Genomic DNA, 24521 nt, shown 5'->3' with positions numbered 1-24521 from the left:
CGCAAAGCGCCCGGTCCGCGCAGGCGCAGTGCGGCTCCGGCGGAGCTGTGGGAGGGGAGTAGGTCCGGGGGCCGGTCCCTGAAGATGGCGGAGGCGGGGGTGAATTGGGGGTCTCCCGGCTGGGCGCAGGTGAGCTTATTTGGAAGGGGACGGCTCGAGGAATGCCGTGGCTTTCGGGAAGAGGAGCTATTTATGCTTTAACGTTGCAGGCTGGACATCCTGGTGGCAGGTGTTGGGGGATCCAGGACCCGCAGGTGGGGCCTGCTGGGCGAGGGGACCCGGTTTACCTGGAGAGAGGTCAGCGGGCTCTAGAAGGGGGCAGCGGGCCCGGGCGGGGGGCAGGCTCTAGGGGGCGCCGAGGTCTCCGGACAGAGGAAGAGTGTCCGAGTGGAAGACGGCTGGAGGACGGCGGGAAGGGCGACCCTGGAGGTCTGTTTGGGGACGGAGATGGACAGGCTGTCTAGCGTACACCTGACAGGACTTGGATGACTTGTAGCCAGGGAGAAAGACTCAGGCTTGTACAGGGGATGGGTCGAAATTAGGTACATAATCGTGGTGAGTTTAGAATCTACCGAAATAAGAGGACACTCAGTTAAAGAGTAGGGATTTGGGATCGGAAGTGAAACCCTTTTAGGTGGATCCGTGGGTTCAGCCAGAGAGAGCTCTTGCCAGGGCCTAGAAGTCGGTTGGTGACAGTAATGGGGTTTTTAGGGTCGTTCAGTGGGGATGAGCTGCCTGGTAAAGGAAAACAGTGCTTTGCTGAGGATGGGGCTAGGGACGTGAAAAGGGTGTTAAAACTTGAGTGAAAATAACTCGAGTCCTGTTAATGTTGGGAAAAGTTGTTCGGGGGTGGTGTTAGCTATGTCGTGGGGGGAAATAGACCCTGAAGGGCTTGCTGTTTTGTAGGATTGGTGAGGAAATTCTTGGAGAAAGAGCAAATAGGCTTGACATTTGGGCCACTGAAGCTGGCTAGCATCGGCATCGCAGGGAAACTGACCGTGCCAATGAAAGACAGGCTCCAGTCCTGGGTACAAAAAAATGAAGGCTTCCATGCCGTGTGTGTCCCGTTTACACCCCCACCCCCTCACCTTTGGGGTTTGGCCCTGATGGTGAACCACTGAATGAAAACGAATAAAGGGGTGCCCCCTACTCCTCAGTGCCCTGTAGGGAAAACAATGAGCTGGTGTTCTCCTGTTTTCTTCCTCCATTCTTTTTCTGGATTTGTAATCCTAGTGGTTTTATTTGTTTTCGTGGTACTCAGCTCAACAATCTGTTATGGAATGACCAGTCTGTGAATCATTTGTATTTGGGGAAAAGGTTGATGCTTTTTAAACTGATAATTGTGTTTTTAGATGAGGACATTGAAAGGGAAAAGACAATGTGCAGTTCAGTAAGAATAGTGTTTTCATTGTTTCCAGAAAATTACCCTCAAACAGTAGAGTGACATTTTCAAGGACTAAACTTTCTGTTTAAAGCAGTAAGCTATGTGACTGTTGCTTGCTTAGTTTTTTCTGTATTTAGGTTTTAATGTGGAGAGAAAAGAGCTTCAGTATATTCAGGGCATACTTTTTTCTCTCCAGAGTTCAAATGCATCTAGGCTGAGAGTCTTTTCTATGTGCTTTTCTTTAAGGAGGGTTAAACCGTGTCGTTGAATTGTGTTTTTGTAATGCTGGTGCTTGTTCTGTTTTGTGAATGTTGTTTTAATGAGCGCAGCATGTGTTGAAAAGAAAAAGGGCGGTAGTAATTTACCTTTATTATTTGGTGATGTATCTGACTCTTTCCCTGAAGAGGCACTCATCAGCGGATGCAAAAAACTTACCAATGTGACCACTAATTGCTGGAAAATGAATAATCTTGTTTGCTTATAATTGTTAATAATCAAATGGTCCTTAAGTTACTAGATTTTAACCAGGTGTGGGGGTGCATGCCTGAAATCCCAGTACTTGGGAGGTGGAGGCAGGAGAATCAGAAGTTCAAGGTCATCTGTGGCTATGTATTGAGTTTGAAGTCAGCCTGGGCTAATGAGACCCTGCTTCAAAGACAATCAAAACAAAAACAAAAACAAACAACAACAACAAAAACAAAGCCTAGATTCCAACTGGTTGTTCCTCTATTTTGTTTGTGTGTGTTTTTTTTCAAATGCTTATTACCTATAAGTTGTTTTGGGGGCCAACATAAACTTCTATTTACTTGTGAAATGCCTAGAATTACTTATGCCTCTCTTTTGTCTGAAAGTAATGATATTAGTCCATTAACACGAATCACACGGGACATTATTTTTCCAGGTTTGATAATTTGTCATGGATCTTGCCAAAACTGTGTGAACTCTTTTTCTGTGTTCATTCATATACTTTATGGGAATTGTAGGTCAGGGCTCAAGGTAGAATACTGCCTGTCCTCTGGTAAGTTTTCTCTTAGATTGTGCAAAGCATTGTCTTTTAGTTAATAGTAGCTCCTGAATAGGACCTTAAAAGCAGTTTCTTGTGCGTCACCTACATTGTTCATGAGGTGTTTGTGAAGGGCAGTGTGGAGCGGACTTTGTTCACGGAGGTTGCCAGGTTAGCCCAAATATGGCTACCTGGTAACCACCTGGCCATCTCGCAGTTTCCCAGCCTATTTGAAGCCTGGTTTGGCGGCCCAAGTCTGTGATCCCCACACTCTGGAAGACAAGGAGGGAGAATCAAGAGATCTGAGGTCAGCCTTGTCTGCATAGTGAAATCTTGTTTTAAACAACAAAACAAAACTACAGATTAACCTCTCTGACTTTGTACAATGGGAATTAAAAACATCTGACTATTTATTAACATTGACTCATCAGGAGCCATTGAGGTATTGTGCTTTAAAATTATTTGTAATAATCTAAGTTTTTTGATAAAATTTAAAAATTTGGAGAACCAAATTTCCATTTGATTTAAGTGTAATATTTAAAAATATAGTTACATTTGTTTTAAGAAAATGTGACTCGCTAAAGGGACTTTAAAATAAATGACGCTACATTTGTTCCCAAAGCCTTTAAAATACCCCACCCTCCTAGTGCAGTACAGAGATTATAAGCATGCTTTCTTAACTGTATTTGTCAATTTTTCTTTATTATTCCTGTTACCATCAGTGTATATGTGGGGGAGAGACAGCACATGTGTGGATGCTGGGGCAACTTTTGAGGAGTAGATTCTTTGTTTCCACCTTGGGCTTCTGGATCTGTTACCCCGGAGCCGCCTCCCCAGGCCATTAAACATGGTTTTCTTCTAATAGAAACTCCACTGTTGTCCAGGAGGTAGTGAAGATTTTTCTGGGATTTCCTGTTTGACCAACCTGGTTATTGTACGCATTTATATGTAATTGTCATAGAAAGATCCAGAAACAACCCCCTGCTCCCCAAATGCAGTACTGCACTGCGCTTTGTTGTGTTTTGAGGCAGTGTCTCATGCCTCCACGTCTAGCTTTGAACTTACTGTGTAGCTGACAATAGCCTTGAGTTCCAGATCTTCCTGCCTCCACCTCCCAAGTGCTGGGATTGTATCCCTGCTCCAGGATGCCCAGCTAAATTCACTCTTTCCTGGAGTTGTTAATTCACCTGAAGACTTTGTGACACTATTAAAGTGAGAAAGAACAGTTAGGTTGATTGTGCCTCCCCCCCTTCCCCCCTACCCCCCTCCCTCCCTCCTTCCCTCCCTCCCTGCCTCCCTCTCTTCCTCAACAAGTTTGGGCCACCACACCGGCCTGCCTGCCTGGCTTGATGGCCCATTGTTGACTTTGGATACTGGAGAATTTTGAGTATGTGTATGAACTCTGAAAAAATGCATACATACACTTTTTTGTTTTTACTTTGCATGGACTAGATGGTCTCCTGGCCCCCTTCCAGTCCTTAAATTTTAGGACATTGATGGTGAAGTATTGTAGCCTTTATTTTTGTCCCTGGTAATTATATATCATTGTGCTGTGATGTAACCACAGTTAGTCCTTTGGTTCTGCTTCAAATAAACATGAAACAAATGCTGTGTTCTTTTTCAAGAAGACTTGTGGGGGTGAAGTAGGAACTGAAGAAGGGCAGCCAGGAAAGGTCAAATAAACAGCAGTGGAAAAACCACAAATGAACGGCTCCCAAGGTCTTCAGGAGACCGGCAGGGTGAGGAAAGAGTCTCCAGTAATCAGCAGCTCCCTTGGAGGACAGAACCTCCCTCAGGGGATTGGGAAATACTGTGGGTACAATTTTGGGTATCACAAGCAGGGGAGGCCTGCATTTAGTGGCCAGGAGCCAGGGATGCTAAATAATATGCCAGGCTCAGAACAGTTTCCACACAGCAAGAGATCGCCTGACCTAAACTCAACAAGGCTTCGCTGGCAGTTTCTGGCCAGCTATCTCTGGAAATGGATGGGACTAGCTAATTAAAATAATTTATTTTTCTAAAAATATTGTTGAACCAAAGGTATATGTTGCTGTTAATTCCACTTTGGAAAGATTCATGGGTTCTTGATTCAAGTGGTTTCTTGACTCTGTTACTCATGCTGTGTGGAGGGCTAAGATGGCTATGCCTGCTTAGAGTCTAGGCAGGAGAGCACACTGTTGGTTGCATGCAGTGTGGAAGGGAGCCATTTGTGGTATTTTGTTGTTTTCTACTTTAAAGCATCTTTTTCACCTTGATGTAGTGTATGTATATTTCCATTCCGTAGGGCTGGAGAGATGGTTCAATGAGGAAAGACTCTGGGCTTGGGCCTCAGCACTGCACAGTCGGGTTTGGTAGCACACATAATCTCAGCTCCAGGAGTAGGGGGTACATTCATAAGGGGGTTGGTGGAGGTGGGAGGATCAGAAGTTTAAGACCAACCTTGGCTAGCCTGTGCTATGTGAAACCCCACCTTAAAAAAAAACAAAGCTTATTGTTTTAAGTGTTCATTAAATGGGATTGAAAATTTTAGGTTTTCTGTTTCATAATAGCAATTTCTTTAAAAGTTTCTTACTACATTTATGTATTGTGTGTGTGCATCTCTGTGTGTGCTTACATGTGTGGGCATGCACATGCAACATATGTGTAGAGTTCAGAGGACAATGTGCAGGAGTTGGTTCATTCTGTCTACCATATGGATTCTGGGAATCAAACACTGTCATCAGCCTTGGTGGCAAGACCCCTTACCTACTGAGCCATCTTGCTGAGCCCATAATGGCTGTGGACCATACATAAGCACCACTCTGAAATTGAGACATTGAATTTTGTTCCAAAATTTATGTTTAAGGTAGTTTTGAAAATTAGAAACTTAGAGGCAGTGTATTTTAGATGATTAGATTTGCCTTTTCAAAGGACTGCTGAGCTGAGCCCAAGAGAGTTTGATCTTAGAAGAATGAACCTGACTTCAACTGTGTGGAGCACCTATCCCTGTGGGTTAAGCAGGAAGATTGCTACATGCAGAGATACAGTAGAGATCTAATGGTGAATAAGAGCGACGTAAAAAGTTTATAACCCATAAAGCAACTCTACAGATAATTACGAGTTAGCTGTTCGAAGTTCTGTCTGTGTGAGATGGCTCAGTAAAGCTAAGCCTGTGCTAAGTCTGACAATTTGGGTTTGATTCCACAGGACCCACGTGGTGGAAGAGGAGCCCTGACATCCACAGCTGTCCTCTGATTTCCACATGTGCACTGTGGCAAGCCTGCCCACTCACATAGTCACAGGACGTGCCGCTTAGGTACTGACTTACAGAGACGCCCAAGATAGAGTGTAGTTGATTAAGATGAAAATAAATGACAAAGCAAAATGCCAACCTAGTGTTTTCACATTTCAGAACTGTTAGTATTCAGTGAGAGCAAGGTGCATGGCCGTTTGAGAAGCTCACCATCATGGAGAAAGCAAGGGAGTTGAGTGATGGGTTTGATTCAAGCTATGCTTCTTACCAGGTGCATAGACTTAACCTTTCTTTGCTTGCCTCACTTGTAATTATACTTAGCTCTGAGGGTTGTTGTTGTTATTTTAGTTTTTGAGACAGTGTCACAGCCCAGGATGGTCACCATCCTCTAGGGATATTGTGAGGGTTAAGTGAATCACGTGTGTCAGGTGCTTGGAAAGGGACATGCAAAGTCTCCCACGTGATTTAACACAGGTGAACGATCACTGCATTGACTGATTAGTTTGTGTTACTGCAAGGAAATACTGAAGGCAGGCTAACTTTGTAAGGAAAACAGGTTTATTTTATTCACCATTCTGGAGATCCAAGGGCATATCTGGCTAGCATCAGTTGTGCTCTGGGAAGGATCTCGAAGGCAGGAGTGTGGGAGAAAGGGTGAGATCACATTACCAGCTAGGGAGCAAAGGGGCTGAGGTCTCAGTCTCTTTCCTCCCGGAGCCATGGCCCCAACTAGCCTAAGAACATTCTTTTGGTGTGTGTCTCTTCCCCTTTTTAAAAGATGTCTTATAGCCCAGGTTGGCCTCTAGCTTTCTATGGAGTTGAGGGTAACCTTGTATTCTTGATCATCACCATAAATGTGCCACACCCAGGCTGCCCCACCACCACCTCTAGGTTAGACCTTACCCTTAAAGATCTCATCATCACAATGAGGCCTACACTGTCAACACAACAGTCTTGGGGAGACCCCAGCTGGACCCCAACAGTCATTTTTTCTAGAGGAGTGAACGAACACTGAACCTTACCCTCAGAAGGCAGTTACTGGGTTGTGTTGCACATCTTGATGCCTTTCCTCTGCTTCCTCTGCTTCCTCACAGTTACCCCATGGTTGCAGCCCTTGGCTGACCACACTGCTGTGGGTTGGGGGCACAGCTGTGGTTCTGGGAAGAGGGGTTGAGGTCTGGCTTTTCTGGCTGGTATATGTGTAGGTGGGTGCTTGTTGGGCTGGTTTGCAAAGGATGCTTGGGTGCAAAAATTCAGCAATATAAGCATTAAACACAGGGATGGGTCGTTTTTGTTCTGTGGACACTGTCCTCATGAGCAAGTCACATTTTATTATCAAAAACTCCATTGTCTTCAGTCAGAATATGTTGGGTATTTTTGGGGGAAGTATAAGATATTAAGTTGTACCGGGTGGTGGTGGCACACGCCTTTAATCCCAGCACTCGGGAGGCAGAGGCAGGCAGATCTTTGTGAGTTCCAGGCCAGCCTGGTCTCCAGAGCCAGATCCAGGAAAGGCGCAAAGCTACACAGAGAAACCCTGTCTCGAAAAACCAAAAAAAAAAAAAAAAAAAAAAAAAAAGATATTAAGTTGCAACTGAGGGGGTGGAGTTTATGCAGACAATCTAGAGATGTGGGTGTTCATCTTGTAGATCCCAGTAGAAGTATTTTGGATTACCTGGTTGGCTGTTCTCTGAGGTAGGGAAAACTTTCTCTATTATTTTAATGCTGAGGGGTAGGGGTGTGTGTGTGTGTTTAGACGCGGGGTTTCTTCTGTTGTCCTCCACTGATATTTTGAGATAGGGCTAGGCCAGGCAGCCAGTGAGCTCCAGGGATCCTCTTGTCTCCCGGTCTCCACCCCTGGCATGCATCCCAGGTACAAGTCACCACACCCGGCTTTTTCCTGTAGGTGCTGGGGATCGGACTTGGGTTGTGCTCCAAACACTTCATTAGCTGAGCTGTCATTTCAGACGTTGAAGATTTGTTTGTATTTTATGTTTGTAAGTGTTTATGTGTGTATGTGGACCATATGCATGCCTGCTGTCCACAGAGCCCAGAAGAGGGCATCGACTCCTCTGGAACTGGAGCTACAGGCATTGTGAGCTGCATGTAGGTGCTGGGAACCTAGGTTCTCTGCAAGACCTTTTAGTGCTGAGCCATCTCTCTAGCTCTCTGGCTGAGGTCTCTTAAGTCACCTGTTGTATCCTAGTAAATATACACGTAGCACTTTATGTTTTATTTTTTTACAGCATGCATATAAAGGCTCTTTTAAAGGGTTTTCTTATTGAGTAAATAATTTAAATAAACTAGTATACAAACTTGTTGTTTCATTCCGTATCTGCCTACCTAGTACTGAAGTGTGAAAACTTGTACAGTCATGTATCAGACATATGCTGATTTTTTTCTTCTTTTCTCTTGTAGGATTTCTGGTAGGTTCCACGTTCAGACAAGATGTGGTACCATTGAAACATTGGTCTGCTTCGATTCACAGACAATTCACCTTTTCCACTGAGAAGCCTTATTTTATTTTACGGCTTAGGCCTACTGGACTTATGAAACCATGGCGGAAGGAAAGACCGAGTCACCTGGGCCCAAAAAGTGTGGCCCCTACATTTCCTCTGTCACCAGCCAGAGTGTGAATGTGGTGATCCGAGGGGTGGTGCTCTTCTTCATTGGAGTCTTCCTTGCCTTAGTGTTGAACTTGCTCCAGATTCAGAGAAACGTGACACTTTTTCCACCTGATGTGGTCACCAGCATCTTTTCATCTGCATGGTGGGTACCACCATGCTGCGGCACAGCCTCAGGTATGTGTGAGGCATTGTGTTCTGTGTTGCTTACAAATGAATAGGGTATTGTCTAAGTGACAGATGTGTGTCGGGGGTTGAGGGTTGCACATGTGTGTGGGTATGCTGCATAAACAGAGGTCAGTGTTGAGGGTCTTCCTCAATTATTCTCTCAATTGTTTTCTGAGACACTCTCTCATTTAATCTGGATGCTACCAGTTGGGTAGACTGGCATCTTGCCTGTCTTCATCTCTCCAGCACTGGGATTCTAGGTGTGTATCACCATAATGACTTTTTAATAGGTGCTGGGGATCTGAATTCAGGGCTTCACGCTTTTGTGGACAGCACTTTACCCTTCGAGCTGAGGATATAGTTTAAATAGAGTGCAGTGGACTCTGTGAGTGAAGTTGGATATGTTTGGCACATGTATGCCATCATGTAGTGTGCCCCCCCCCCCCCGCCCCCCAGCTGTGGAGCATTTCTGTCATTCCCAGATTCTTTTGTGCTCTCTTCCATTCCTTTGTCCCCCAGCCTTAGGCTGCAGGGGCTCTGCTTTCTGTCCTCCGGGATCATCTCTGCCTTCAGTGTTTAACCATAAAACCAATTCTCATTTTCTTCAGGGTCGGGCAGTTAACATCTCTCATTTTTCTCACTTCATCTAAATATTACTAAGTTATTTTGGTAATAATTCACTGTTGTTTAAAAGTTTTGATGTATGGGCTATAATTTTATGTTTGAAGCAGATAAAAATTTGATAAGTGGAATAATTTTATTCAAGTTGAAAACTTAATGTATTTTTATATTTTTATATATGCTTTTATGTTTGCTGCCTGGTTTTTAAATGTACCAGAAGAATAGTAAATACTTGAAAAGATCAATGAGGTAGACTATCTTTGCACAAAATCCTGATAATCCTGTTAGTGACTTTGACTATTTTCAGTAGTGGCCTGTTGATGGCCAAGTAGAGCATTTCCAGATGCTCAAATGATGCTGAGCTCTGTAATGGACAGCTCTTTAGTTGTGTCTAATGACAAGGTCAATAGGTCAACACTGCTTTATATAATACAGTAATAGAAAGTGGTCATAGCCATGTGGGAGAAAATGGTTGTAATTCTATATGTCCTTAGTATACAGGAGTACTCTGCGACACAACATGGGCACTCTTTGCCCTACATCCCAGAGCTAGAGATTGCAGGTGTATCTGTCCAAGAATGAGGTTGACTGGTGGGATGTCTTCAAGTAATTTCATGAAACCTGCTGGACAGTAACATAGCCCTACTATGTGGACAGTCAGATTCCACGTGGCTCAGGTAGCCTTGGAACCTTTGGAGCCCTCAGTTAAGAGAAGTCCTCACGGTGCTTCGTCCTGGTTTTCCTGGGTAATGGTCCAAGTAGAGAAGAGAATGTGTATCTTCTCACTCTATCTGCTGACCTACCTGTATTTTCCTTCATTTAAATTCAGAAGAGAAAACATTTCCCAGAAACTTCTAGTTCTTGTCTCCTCCAGGATGCAGATCACCTGGGTTCTAGATCTAGCAACTATCCACTTCAGGGTCTCATCCTGTTTACTGTAAAGGAACAGGAGTCACCTGTCCCTCTAGTGTGGTCCTGGCAAGCTGATGGCTTCTTGAGGCACTGTTGGGATGTCTCACAAGCTTCTGTGGATCACACTTCTTTCCTTTCATCTTCTTTCTTTTTTTAAGAGGATTTTTTTGGGAAAATTTCTTTAATTTTTTTTTTGAAATTAAAAAATATTTTTCCCCTTCCCTTTCCTTCCTCTAGCCTTGCCCATGTACCCCACCTTGCTTTTTCTAATTTGTGGCCTCTATTTCTATAATTGTTGTTTTACACACACACACACACACACACACACACACACACACACACACACACACCCCTAAATGTGTAAGCACAACCTGCTCTGTCCACGTAATGTTACTTGCATGTGTATATACACGTAAATATTTGTGTTAACTCTTTGAGAATTTCATACATACGGGATTTTGCTTTTTGTTTATTTGTTTTAAGATAGGGTGCCGCTGTGTAACTCTGGCCTGGAACTCACAGTGTAGCTCAGGCTGGACAAAACTCAGAGATCCACCTGCCTCTGCCTCCTGAGTGCTGAGATGAAAGGTCTGTGCCACCACACCCATCCCGTCCAGTGTATTTTGATCAGATTCACTTCCTACTCCTCCCTTACCTCCCACCCCCATCCCATCTTCACATCCTCACCCTACCTCCTTTCTGAATCTCACAGACTCCAAGTACAATTTGTACTTCCCATATGCTAAAGGATGTGGAGCTAGCCATTGGGTAGTGGCTACCCTACTTGGGGCCACATGCTTACAGAAAACTGATTCTTCCTCCCTCAGCAACCATCAGCTGTCAGCAGCTCCTCAGCTAGGGGTGGAAGCTGGACAGTGTCCCCTGCTCCCTGCTGGAATGCTGGCAGGCGTCATCTTGAGCAGGCAGCCGCAGCTGCTGTTCACTAGTGCCACAGCCCTGTAATGTCCGGAAGTTGTCTCCCTAGGGTCCTCCCTGACCATTGGTGCCCACAGTCCTTCTCCACTATCTTCTTGGATGGCTTTAAAGCCTTGGAGTGAGGGGCTGTGATACAGATGTCCCGTTTGTGCCTGAGCGCTCTGCAGACACTTCTCTCTGCGCTCTCACTGGTTGTATGTTTCTGTGTTGACTGCCATCTGCTACACAAGGAAAGTTCCCCAGTGAGATGTGATAGCTGCACTAATCTACGGCCATAGATACAGGTTTAGAGGGGAGCTTGATAGTATGTCCGTTTAGCAAAATAATAGGAGTAGCTTCACCTCTGGGGGTCATGAGCTCCCTAACTCTGGCTTCTTGGCCAGATTTATGTTCTCGGCATGCATTTTCTTCTAGGGATCACCCTAACATTCTTGCCATCATTGTAACCATGGGCAGATCTTCCCATGCCAGTTACTGTAACTCACAGGCTCACAGCTAAGTAAGACTGTTGATGAGTTCCCCCCTCCCACCCACCCCCGTTGCCTGCACAGCACCTTTAGTACTATGAAAGCTAGCCAGCATGGAGGAAGCTTCCTGTCAGCACCAGCTTGATTTCTCCATGCCTTGTGACCAAAGTGTGTGATGTCTTCATCACAGAGGTCTAGGAAGAGCTTAGGAAGGCTGGTGTTATGTGTGGTGCACCAGAGCTGGAATTGGAAAATTTGTGTCTCTGAGATCATCAAGGAACCCTTCTAAAGGATATCTTCTTATAGTCTTGTTATATTTGAAACCATGAAATAAAAAACTCATGCATCCCAAGCTGACCTCAAACTCACTCTGTAGGTGAGACTAGCCTTGAACTCCTGATTATCCTGCTTTCACTTCCTGGGTGCTGGGATTAGAGGCTTACTGTTACTAGCACCAATGAATACATATTTTAAAAGACAATTGCTGTATTGTGGCTAAAAGAAGTAGAGAGCTTGTCTCCAAAGTCACAAGTAGCCAGACCTGTGAAAGTCATATAAAGGATTCTTCTAGTCAAGCAGTTCCTTACCTCTTTCCTAGTGAGGTCTCCATCCTCCCCGTCCCACCTCCATGGTGAACCCGAACAGCTCACAGGGTTCCCTTTGGTGGACCCTCCTCCCCCGCTCCACCTCCATGGTGAGCCCACACAGCTCACAGGGTTCCCTTTGGTGGTCCTGGCCCCACCCCCTGGGCTTGGAGATACTAGTCATTTTTTTCTGTCTTTGTTTTGACCCATCCTGCCTCCATGTTTTGTTGAGCACTCTGGGCTGTGAGAATGATTGCCTGTCTCTGACACACAGTGTGGTGGCATGGTTTTCCCAATCTTTTTTTTGGGGGGGGGGGGGGAGGGGTTTGAGACAGGGTTTCTCTGTGTAGCTTTGCACCTTTCCTGGAACTCACTCTGTAGCCCAGGCTGGCCTCAAACTCACAGAGATCCGCCTGGCTCTGCCTCCCGAGTGCTGGAATTAAAGGCATGCGCCACCACCACCCAGCCCTATCTTGAACATACACAGGGTTAAAGCCTTTTGTGGCATACTTTGGGCTGTTTTTATAATACTCTGAGCCTTTCTGGGCTCCATGCCTCCCTTCATGCTCAAACCTTACAGTTTCCTGGTAATGCTGCTTGTCTCTGGTTGTGCCTTGGTTCCTTCAGGCACCTCCTTTGAGGAGAGAATTGTTTCCATGCTTCTGCCTGCAGGGTCACTTCTGTGGAACTTTCCAGACAGCCCAGCACTTTACCCTGCTCATGTGCAGGAACAAGATGAAAGCCCTCAGCAGCTTGTCAGCACTTGGTCCAGCCTTCAGGAGTGGTGTGTCACTTTGCCGAGAAAACACAGCTCTTGTTTATGAATGTGTACATGTCTGTGTGTGTGTATGTGTGTTTATGTGTATAGGTCACAGGACAACCTTAGCTGTTCTTCCTCAGATGCCATCAACCTTTTTGTTTTGTTTTTTGAGACAGTCTCCCACGGGTGTGGAACTCACCAAGTAGGGGAGGCTGGCTGGCCAGCAAACACTGGGGATCTACTTGTCTCTGCATGTGTGTGTGTGTGTGTGTGTGTGTGGTGTGTGTGTGTGTGTGTGTGTGTGTGTGTGTGTGTGTGTGTGTGTGTGTGTGATGTGTGTATATATGTGTGATGTGTGTGTGTGGTGTGTAGTGTGTATGGTATGTATGTGTGTGAGATGTGTTTATGTGTGATGTGTATGTGATGTGTGTGTGTGGTGTGTGTGTGTGAGATGTGTATATGTGTGATGTATGTGTGTGTGGTGTGTGTGTTTGTGTATTTGTGCATGTGTGTGTATGTGTGTGTGGTGTGTATGTTTGTATATGTGTGTATGGTGTGTGTGTGTGTGTGTTTAAAGTAGATTCTGGAGCTCAGACTCCAGTGCTTGGGCTCACACAGCAAGCATTTCACCAACTCCGACATCTCCCCAGCCCTCTTTTTTCCCTTTGAAAATCCCCAGCAAATACCAAGAGCAAGATCCATTATGGGGCTTAAGTGTTGCTGAGTGAAGACATGATCTGCTTCTGCTGTGTCTCCCGTGGAAGAGTGTCTTGCTGAGTGGTCTGGTTGTCTTCAGCCCCCTCCTTGCTGGATGTCTAATTTAACTGTGCTCCTTTTCCTGCCTCGCTGCGCCGAGCACACCCCCCTGAGAGAGTGACGACTTACTACTGGTGCTGCACAGACTCCTTTTGTCTCTGCTCTTGGCACATTGTTACTGGGAATCACGTAAAGATATCAGAAGACACGTGATTTTACATCAGAGAACCATCTGATTAAGCAGGATTGTATTTGCATATGATTTTACACAGCATGATTTTAAGCCTCTTTTTTTTTTTTTTTTTTTTTTAAAATGGTGCAGAGAGAAGAGGAAGCCCAGACATACTCCACTGAGCTCTCAGACAGTGGATCCGCACTGCGCTGTGTATATTCCTATCAGACTGCCATGCTTTTATTTAAAGGAAAGAAAGAAAGACGTTTAATGGGAAGTGACAAGCTTCCCCAAACTCTCCCTCTCAGTAAGCAGCTGAGCACCATGCATACTCAACGGACTTGGTTTTTTATTGGCAAATCCCAAGGTGGCAGCATGGCCGTTTAAATTCTTTCTTTGTGTTTTCCCTTTCTCTTCTCAGTTGTCTCTCACTTGCATAGGAACAGAGTCAGTTTTACTTATTTACACTTTTGCACGTACATGTCAGCATCTGTGTATGATAATTCTTTACCTGTGGCATCAGCTGCTGAGGAAAATTGACTTGGAATGCCTGCTCTGGTTGGATTTTTCTCAGCCACAGGCAAACAGGAGAAAGATGCAGGGGATCGAGAGAATTAATTGATATCTAGATAGGTGATAGATGACAGTGGGTGATAGAGAGTGGCTAGGTGGATGGTAGATGGTAGAGGGGTGATGGGTGGATGCATCAGCATCGGTATGCGTCTGTATGTGTGTATGCATGTGTTCTGTAGAGAGTGGTGGAATGGAGAGGCAAATGAGTGTTTGCGATACCCCTTGAGGAAAAAGTGTCATTTAGACATGTTTCAATTATTAGGCATGCTTGTCATTTTAATCATGTAGAAATTTAGAAATGCTGTCACTTCATCCTGTGGGATTTTTCAGTAGTGCGTTTTAAATAGGACCATAACATGGATTTTCTTTGTGTGTGTGCATGTATATGTAGAAGCATGTGCAGGTACGCATGCATGTATGTATGCGGAGGCCCAGGGATAACCTCAGCTGTCACCCCTCAGACACAGTCCACCTTGGCTTTTCTTGTTTGGGTTTGCACTCAGTTCCTTGGGCTCGCGAGGCAAGCACTCACAAACGGAGCTGTCACCAGGCCCTGAGACTTACATTTTCTAGAGCGGTCACCAGGCCCTGAGACTTACATTTTCTAGAGCGGTCACCAGGCCCTGAGACTTACATTTTCTAGAGCGGTCACCAGGCCCTGAGACTTACATTTTCTAGAGCGGTCACCAGGCCCTGAGACTTACATTTTCTAGAGCGGTCACCAGGCCCTGAGACTTACATTTTCTAGAGCGGTCACCAGGCCCTGAGACTTACATTTTCTAGCGGCCATTGGAGCTCTCTGCATTGCTGAGCTTTGGTCTCAGGATGGCCTGTGAACCACCTGTTCCCAGCTAAAGCTAAGGTGTAAAGAGCATAGAGCTGGTCATCTCTTTCCCACACTGCTCCATTGCTCTACTCGCCTGTGGCTTTTGAACACTAGTTGGTTTCCAGTGTTCATTTTCTTTTTTACTTTTTAAATTTATATTTAAATTTTAAAAGGGTGTGTATTTATGTGGAGAGATGGTGCTTACTGTTCTTTCAGAGGACCTGAGTTGGTCACATTGGCTTACAACCTCCTGTAATTCAGGGGATCCTGGGTCTTCTTCTAGCCTCCATGGCACCCAAATGCACATGGGTACTAAAAGGCACACATGCATACATACACACAAATTTAAGAAGTAATCTTTAGCAAATAAATATATTTTTCCTGTGGGCTTGGGAGCTGGCTCAGTCAGTGAAGTGCTTGCCTTGGGAGCGTGAGGACCTCTGTTTGACCACTCATCACTCATGTTTGAAAGAAAGAAAGAAAGAAAGGAAGGAAGGAAGGAAGGAAGGAAGGAAGGAGAGAGAGAGAGAGAGAGAGAAAGAAAGAAAGAAAGAAAGAAAGAAAGAAAGAAAGAAAGAAAGAAAGAAAGAAAGAAAGAAAGAAAGCTGGGCGTGGTGGTCCGTGCTTGTATTCCAGTGCAGAAGAGGTGGATGCAGGTGGGTCTCTGGGGCTTACTGGGCCACTCACCTAGTTCCAGGGCAGTGAGAGACTGTCTCAAACAGCAAAGTGGCTGGTGGCTGAGGAGTGACAGCTAAGCTTGTTCTTTGATCTCCACATGGTCCAGAACACATTCCTGAGCATGCACAAAACATACACATAAATGTTATGTCTTCTAAGTGAGTAAAATGCTGAGATTTGGTAAGTAAAGTTAGGGATAGGATGAGAATAGTTGAGGTTTTAGTCGTGGATATCTTATACACAGGTACTGTATTTATTATTACTTACCCAGTTAGGAGTCAAGATGTTATTTCCCAAAGCAAAAACCACACTGAGGTTTTCTTCTTACTTTTTAACAGCAAACTTACATATTATCTGTAAATTTGTAGTTTTTTGTTTGTTTTTGAGACAGGGGTCTGACTATGTATTAAGTAGACCAAGCTGTCCTTGAAATTTTTCTCGAGAGCTGCGATTAAAGGTGTGTACTGTCATCCCTAGCGAATCTGTAATTTTTGTGCACCCCGTGCCCTTCCTCTCTCTGCGTGTAGAAGGACGATTGCCTGCAGCCTTTTGTTGTCATTGGAGTGGTGCTATGAGAAGGATGGGGTGAAAGACTGTCAGGAGAGAGTGCTGGGTGCAGACAGGAGGCTGGCAGGGCAGGGCAGTCGGGACCCTGGGAGCCTGGTGTGTAGGAAAGGCTGCTGTGTGAGTTCACAGGCCAGCTGCCTAGCTTCCTTTAGATTCTGCTTGTGATAAGTAGCATACTTAAGTGAGGAGAGGGTAACCGTGGACCGACTTGGTGCTTTCAAGTCTCGAAGATACCGTTAGGAGCTACTGAGTGAGTGTCTCTGGCTCCTTGTGAGTCGCCTCCCACCTCTTCCAGTGTGTGTAGCCTTGAGAGTGCTGCAGCTTCTTCAGAGCTCTCTGCAGGGGTGCTGCTCCTCCTGTTTCCTTTGGAAGGTAAGTTTAAAGATGCCAGCATCGCTCAGTCATTCGGATACAGTTTTCTTTTTGAAGAGCCTTGAATTCAGGCAGTGGCTGTGGTGAGTTGTGTCGTTAATGCTGCCCGTGCAGTGCTGGTGCTGACTGACTTTTTTTTCTTCTTTTCACAGCTGTGATTGGGTTGTTGTACCCCTGCATTGACAGGCATCTAGGAGAACCACATAAATTTAAGAGAGAGTGGTCCAGTGTCATGCGCTGCGTGGCGGTGTTCGTGGGTATCAATCACGCCAGTGCTGTATCCTTTATGAAACATGCAGTAATGAGGCTTGCAGCCCCTGTAGTCAACTCGGATTTTCTCACTTTGTCACAACACGGTGCTGACCCAGTTGTTGAGACACCAGGGTAGCAAGTGTGAGGTTGGCGGAGGGGTAGAGCCTTGCTTAAGCTCCTTTGCAGTTCCATGTCCAAACTCTACTTGTGAGGCTGCTAATTCCTTACATGTAATTTTGTTCATTCAAAAATGAAACAGGTACATTTTCAAACCCCCCTCCCTCCTCCTTTCTTCTCTTAGGATTTGCAGGTAAGGACTCAGGATTTGCGAGTAAGATAGTTTTAGGTACTCTTTTAAAAGTACAGTTTTAAAGAGGCTATACTGACATTTATTGGTTTTACTCAACACCAGAAAGCACCCTTGCTCCCCCAACTTCCACAAGATCGGGTCTCACTGTGCTAGCTAACCCCGGCTGGCTTTGACTTTCAGCCCTTCCGCTTTAGCCTCTGGCGTAGTTTCCTGTGCAGTTGTTGTTGTTTGTTTGGGGGTTTATTTTCAACATTTCTGTTTTGTGTTTTTCATCTGGAAACAGTGTAACCAACTTGCTAACCTGTATCAATGCAATCTGGATCCTTACCAGTGATCTTCAGCGTCTCATCCTGACTTCTATCTTTCTTTCATTTTAATACTTTTTATTGAGCTTGTTCTTGGACAGTTTCATACATTGTGTGTACAGCACACTCTGAGGCTGTGACCCCACCCTCTCTTTATTATCTTTCCTCTCTGCACGTCCTTTCCCCCCATCCTTGACGTGTCCATTTTTTTTCTTTTTATTTGTTTTGATATCCACTGAATTTCACCGGGATTTCACCTGTGTGGCAGTGGATGTATCCTTTGGAAGTATTCTTTGGAGCTTGGTGGGCTCCTCAATGTGTACACATCTGAAGAGGATGACTTGCTCTCCCTCACAGTCCATCAGTAGCCAGGACTTCATCAGGGAGAGGTGGAGGAAGGACTCCATGAGCCTCTCTCTAGCCATGATTGGCTATCAGTAGGCCCGTTGTAGGCAGCCATGCCTGTGAAGTCATTTCTGCATGAGCTGTGCCATGTCCAGAAGACAGTATTCACTGCCCGCCCTTCTCCTCACCCTCAGGCTCCTTCTATCCTCTCCACATCCCCTTCTACAGTAACCTGTGAAGCTTGCAGGGAGTAGTGTAGAGTCCTGTGTAGGACCAAGCACTCACTCACCCTTACTCTTGCAGGGAGTAGTGTAGAGTCCTGTGTAGGACCAAGCACTCACTCATCCCTTACTCTTGCAGGGAGTGGTGTAGAGTCCTGTGTAGGACCAAGCACTCACTCATCCCTTACTCTTGCAGGGAGTAGTGTAGAGTCCTGTGTAGGACCAAGCACTCACTCATCCCTTACTCTTGGCACTTGGAGCAACCATCTGTCTTTGTATTTATCCCCCATTCATTTCATTGCAAAGAGACTATCTGATTAAGGATGGATGGGGGTAGCATTTATCTATGGGGGTAAATGTAAATGTTTAGGAGACAGCGTGGCACCATGACAGCTTGACAGCAGCAGGATCACCTCCAGGACCCAAGTCCCCCACAGCCTTGGGGTTTTGACTGCGTTTAGTACAGGTATGAATTCTCCCTTGTGGACTGAGCTTGGCATGTAAGAAGAGAGTGCTTGGTGCCCACATAACCGGGATACCACTATTGCACCTGTGCACGTACCTGGCCTAGCAGGTTGGTATTGTACATCATAGGGCTCACAGGTCAGTAAGATGCCTTTTCTCCCCCACCAGCTAGTATAGCGCCTTGCCTTCAGCCTTATGAAAGCTAGCCAGCAGGGGCAAGCTTTCAGCTGAGTTGTGGCTTGATTTCTACTCACCTTGCAATTATATATTACACCTTATGTTATCTTCAGCAATAGGGTCTTATCACCAACTAGTTCTGGTAGGTAACCAAGAGGAATAGCAGGAGCCTGAATTGTCTTGGAAGCCTCTGGGGCCTCTTTGGCCAACAACTCATGAGGAAGTGTTTCACACTTGGCACTAGGGTTTTCATTTAGTAGCTCTTGGCTCTCAGGCGCAGCATTATCCAGACATGCAGGATATCGCTCTTCTAATTCTCTAATTTAAAGATTTAAAATTGGCTTACAAACTGCCAAGCGTCTCTGTGACTTTTTCCCACATCTTTGCCTGCCTCTCCCTGCAGCTTCTCATGTGGGTGCTGGGATCCTGGCGTGTCTTCCTGCCTGCACAGCAGCCCCTTTTCCCCACTGAGCCGTCTCCCAGCCTTGTGTTTGCTCCTTAGGTGGAGGAGTTTGAACAGCCCTTTCTCCAACTTTAAAAGCCTTAGCATTCAATATGTGTTTTTGGCTTTGTTCCCTTTTCCCTGTGTTTCTACATGAAATACTTAAACATAGCAATCTTAGCTGTCACGTCTACCCTTTAAAGAAAATAGAAGATGTTTACAAAATTTATAGCAAAGACTTTTCGTATTAGGTTACTTAGCGTTTGGAAAACCACAAGGTATAGCTTCTGAAATTGATATATTTGACTGATTTACCCTAAAAGCCTCCTTATTGTGCTAAATAACTTAATCTAGTTAGCAAGATGGACCCCATTACTATTGTCTCCTGCTGTTTATTTATGTGAATGCCTCTTGCACAAAGGAATCAGTGCTGAGAACCTTGTGTTTAGAGTGTACGTACAAGGACAGTTAAAAGAAGAGAGAAACTTTCCCAGATGGACTGTTAGTTTCTTGATAAATCAGTCACTCAAAAGGACTGATCTTTAGAAAGTGGCATACAGCTGTCCTCAGAGGCTGAGGACTTGGCAAGCAGGGGTTTTGTATGCTGCTTTAGTGAGAATGTGGGAATGGTGGGGTAAAGTGTGATATCCCTGGAATCCAGAAATGGCTTCATAGGCATGTTTTGGGGGCAAAGAAATGAGAGACTTTTGTAGTACTGACAAGGCCAGTTAGTTTGGTCAGATCTCTAGTCCAACAAGGAGGCAGTTACAGAGCCAAAGTGGAGCCTTTGAGGCATAGAAAATTCCCTTTTAATGACACTCAGAATTAATTTTCTTAGTGTAATCCTCTAACAAAAAATAAAAAAAAATCAGAAAATTGAATTCATAAAGCTTCCTTCTGCTTAGAGATTTTTGAGTAAAAGGAGCCATATATTTGTGAATAGATGCTTAAGTGTGTGCCAGAAATAAAATATCATCAGAGCAAAGTGCCCTGCTAGAAAGTCGCAGGCACTAGAATACTTTGGCAGGGGAGAAGGTAATGTTCACTTCAAGGCTTTATCCTCAACAAATTAAAACCAGAGCAGTTGACATAATAGAAGGGATGCTGTGTCCTTGGTGCTCTTGTTCTGAACTGCATTATTATAAAATGTGTCTGTCAGTAAATCACACAGCCAGTGTGGTACCCTGTTAATAGCTGTCAACTCTTCAATTTCCAAGTTCCTGTATGATTTTCAAGTACTTCTAAATCCTTTTGAGAAGTATTATTCGTTTTCTTTTCTATTTTCTTTCTTTTTTTTTAAAGGTGTGTTCTTTTAGCACTACTATCCAAAGTGCACAGTTACATGTTCAGTCACAAAGGCACTTCCTAAAGAGTGCCTGACTTTACAATTAGGAATGTGTATAGCCTTTTTTTTTTTTTTCCTGGATGGGTTACAAGAAGGTGGGATCTGTTAATGCCCTCTGCATTTGGAATTTAGACATGGTTCCTGCTTCTTTATTTTGTGATGGCTCCTTAGCACAGGTCTCAGAAAGTAGACTTTGACAACAGCTTCCAGTTCTCTCTCACGTTGGCCGCACTGTCAGTAGGGCTGTGGTGGACTTTTGACAGATCTAGAAGTGGTTTTGGCCTTGGCGTTGGAATCGCTTTCTTAGCAACTGTTGTCACCCAACTGCTAGTCTACAATGGTGTTTATCAGTAAGTATTGACCTTCTTGTTACCTGGTTGCTATGTAAATCAGCAGAAACTGCATTCAGAATTGAGGATCTCAATGGAGTTCGCCAGTTTAACGTACAATATCACTTACTTTCGTTATGCTTGTCTTGAGTGCCCTTGTTTTTGCTCCGTGGGTTATTAAAATATTTCTATTGTTCTAGATACACATCCCCAGATTTTCTCTATGTCCGTTCTTGGTTGCCATGCATATTTTTTGCTGGAGGCATAACAATGGGAAACATTGGTCGTCAACTGGCAATGGTAAGCTGAGGCCCATGGAGTGTGTGAGGTGCATGATACCATTCCTCAAAATGGCCATCGGTCAAGGGAACGCCTCAATGAAGACAGTGTTCTTTGAACTCTCTTGTACTTTCATTGAAATAAATCATTTGGAAGAATTTAATCTGAGGAGTATTGATACTTAAGGAACAGCTGGAGAGAAGAGGAAAACTAGGTTATGGGTGGTATGGTAGAATTTGTTAGCTGTATAGTGATACTTGATTCTTGTTGCTTAGTTTTTGTTAGTTTAGTTTTCTAGTCCATTAACAAAGAACTATTTCTTTTTTCTTGATTCAGTCTCAAGTAACCCACCTTGTCTTGAACTCACTATATAGCTTAGGATGACCTTGAATTTTTGATCTTCCTGCTTCCACCTCTTGAGTGCTGGGATTACAGGCCTGCACCACTACACTAGAGTTATGTGGTCCTGGAGATTGAACCCTGGGCCTTTTTCATGCTCAGCAAGCATTCTTATCAACCGAGCCACATCCTCAGCCCCTAATAAAGGAACAGTTTTGAAAATGAAAAGGACATATTATAGTGTTTATAAACTACGACTATTTCAAGCTAATCAAGATGCTCATTTTAGTTATGAATGGAAAAAGATACTGATAACCCAGGTCATGGGGCTAGAGTTACACAGTAACATTCAGAGGCCACAGCAGTAATTGCTCTTACTTGAGTTTGGCCAGCTGGGAGAATTGTGATTGACTTGCTGTCCTTTTGATAATCTGAACACCCAGTTCTAACGCTGTGTTTCTTTTCCTTTGAATTTCAACTATTCATTTTGGTAGCTATATTTTTTAGAAGATTGTTTTAATTTCGATCCTTTATATTGTAATATATATTTTTTTTTGTTAAATCATAGAGTGATTTGAAATAATGATTTAAATTCAGCACTGTCCTGAAACTCATGGCTTACCTTTGGCTGATCTATGAGCATAGAAGAGACACACTGTGCCCTTCGTATTTCAGGGTTTCCCTGCATCACCGGCTCCTATAGCCTGCAGTATGGAAATTATGTTTTTTTTTTGTGTCCTCCACTGCTGCCTGTAGATTTTTCACTTTGAGAATGCCATTGTGTAACTCTTCGTTCTCTGAGGAATAAAGTGAACAGATTAAGACATTCATTTTTATAGCATTGTAATTTGTTTGGAAGTTGCAATTCACAAGTGATTTTAAATCTGTTAACTTTTGACCTTTTAACCTTGCAGTATGAATGTAAAGTTATTCCTGAAAAATCTCATCAAGAGTGAAGAAGGCAAAAATCAGTCTTTTCTCTAGGAAGCGGCGTGTATATGATAGGCACACCAACGAAACTTTGGACTGTAAAATTGCGAGGATGCAGTTTTTCTTTGATGGTGTGTGTGTGTGTGGGTGACACACACGTTTCTGCAGTCTGTGATTGCTTCTGTAAATCAGTTACCAACCTTTCGGTGTTTGAGTTCAATAAATGTAAGATATATGTGCACTACATGAAAGATATGTTTATGAGTACATGAAATTTCTAAATTTTTTAAACATACCATGCATTGTATCACAATGTTGATGTGCCAAACTATGCTATTACTGTCACAGAGAATAAGAATGCTTTGAACAATTTAGAAATTTAGTGAAACAGAAGAAGAAAGCTAAAAACAAACCGAACAGAAAGCAAATGGGTAGCTGGTCTTACCTCTCACTGACTGTCGTGCCTTTTCCTGTTTCTAAGCAGCTGTGTGCGTTATGAGCACTCCGCGTGTGCTTGGTCTCTGTTTCAGAGTTTCGATCTTACTGTGTTAGCGATAAACTTCTGTAGATGGTGTTCAACTGCAGTACTGCAGGCATCCAAAGACTACTTTTCTATGTTGACAGACTTTACCAGAGGTATATGTGATGTCGGGGCGTTACCAGCATTAACCTACTTTGAGTCTCAATTTGGAAAAACATAACTAAAAATTAGGAGATTTGACTAGATAAATGTGTTTGGGGAATACTGTGTGGCCTTTTCTCTGCCACAGAAACCAAAGTGATATTAGCTGTTACTTGGTTCTGAAGCTCACTGCTTTAGCACATGGATGATTAAGGAACACCAGGCACATGGATCAAAGTGAAGGTTCTGAACTACTGGGTCTAGAAAGCAAGCCATGCTGGTGGGGCCGGGCCGTGGAACCGACCAGCCCTGGGAGGCCTGAGTCTGTTGCCTTCACAAGTGCAGTCTGAGGATGGTGGATGCAGGCAGGACTCCCTGTGTGCTGATGTCTGCTGCTGAATGGTTCCGTCCTTGGAGAGTGAATCGAGAGAGCACTCACAGAGCTTCCTGGCACATCTCATTAACAATTCCTGCCATTTACTTACGGTTTAAGTGTATCAGCAGACTTTCCACTCGCTCTTCCTTTCTGAAATGGTTAATTATCTGGCACACGAGGGTAAATGATTCCAAGTACTGTGGTGTGCGTGTGCTTATGTGTTGAATGTGTGAGAGAAAATGTATACATGTGTCTGTGTGTGCATGTGCCCATGCGTTCCTACAGTGTCAAGTAGATATTTTAAATCTTTTTCTTTTAAAGCAGTGCTGAAATCTTGTACACCAGAGTGTAATGTGCTTTGTGTTCTCAGGCTAAGGGTGTGAGCATCCCAAGAGTGTCCATGTACAATATGTGTATGCAAGGCCAATGACAGGAGTGGAGAACACACCACTATCGTTTATTAGTCTGTCTTTCAGATGCTGTTCATTAGAATAAATAAGGTCTATTTTTAGAATCAAATTTGTAAACACTATAAAATCTTTAATAAGTTATAAGGTATATGATATGTTTTCTTTGAAAATTGCTGTTGAAAGCAAGATGTATTAAATATGTAATTATCACCATGTGTGAGTCCTTTTTCTTCATGATAAATATTAAGATATGGAACTGTAGGTTAATCTTATAAAATTAATACAGGTGGTTGGATATGCTAAGAAATGATGAAAGAAAACTCAGCAAATCCGTTGGGATAGAAGGGTTATCAAATGAAAATGATAAACAAGAAAGGATAATTCTGGTAAAAATAAAATGGTTTTTATTATTTTCATAATCACACAAATCTTTCTGCACTTAGAAATATGGCAAACATTGTCTATGGTGTGTCTCTGCTCTCATTATTTGAACTTTTAGGAATTTGGGCCTCTGAAAACTGAGACTAAATTCTGAGAAAACTGAAAATTCCCTAGTTGGAGTCCTGCTGATACTTCACAGAGTGGGCTTTCTCCTACCTTTTCATGGGTTCTGAGGATCCAACTCAGGTGGTCTGGCTGTGGGGCAGGTGCCGTCCCTGCTGAGCCCCCTCTCCCTAGCCCTTGCTCATTCTTTGCTTAAATGTTAGTCTACACTGAGCCCCATCCCCCTCCACTGAGG

General features: G+C 44.1%; 1 protein-coding gene across 4 annotated transcripts; it reads left to right on the top strand.

The window, feature by feature from the left end:
- The first annotated feature begins 18 nt into the window (after nt 1–18).
- Insig2 (insulin induced gene 2) lies at nt 19–23995 on the top strand. 4 transcript variants are annotated; one of them, XM_052736754.1, is made up of 6 exons: nt 19–129; nt 8038–8420; nt 16788–16912; nt 20681–20847; nt 21027–21126; nt 22359–23995. In XM_052736754.1, the coding sequence occupies exons 2-6, from the start codon at nt 8177–8179 to the stop codon at nt 22398–22400; spliced, it is 678 nt and encodes a 225-aa protein (XP_052592714.1). In that variant the 5' UTR covers nt 19–129; nt 8038–8176; the 3' UTR covers nt 22401–23995. The 4 variants fall into 4 exon arrangements, with proteins under 4 accessions (XP_052592714.1, XP_052592716.1, XP_052592715.1 ...); XM_052736756.1 differs by lacking the exon at nt 19–129 and adding an exon at nt 276–297; XM_052736755.1 differs by lacking the exon at nt 19–129 and adding an exon at nt 5578–5682.
- The last annotated feature ends 526 nt before the right edge of the window (nt 23996–24521 follow it).

This window comes from Peromyscus californicus, unplaced genomic scaffold (genome assembly GCF_007827085.1).
Source record: "Peromyscus californicus insignis strain IS unplaced genomic scaffold, ASM782708v3 Scaffold_14__1_contigs__length_90479793_seg_2, whole genome shotgun sequence".
Lineage (NCBI taxonomy): Eukaryota > Metazoa > Chordata > Mammalia > Rodentia > Cricetidae > Peromyscus > Peromyscus californicus.
This window is presented reverse-complemented; position numbering and strand designations above follow the sequence as displayed.

Bases quoted from the DNA above. Each gene is read 5' to 3' on its own strand.
- Insig2 (XM_052736754.1), top strand. From the start codon at position 8,177: ATGGCGGAAGGAAAGACCGAGTCACCTGGGCCCAAAAAGTGTGGCCCC. The intron at 20,848-21,026 runs GTAAGTATTGAC...CTATTGTTCTAG, and splicing joins GTCTACAATGGTGTTTATCA to ATACACATCCCCAGATTTTC. The intron at 21,127-22,358 runs GTAAGCTGAGGC...TTAACCTTGCAG, and splicing joins TTGGTCGTCAACTGGCAATG to TATGAATGTAAAGTTATTCC.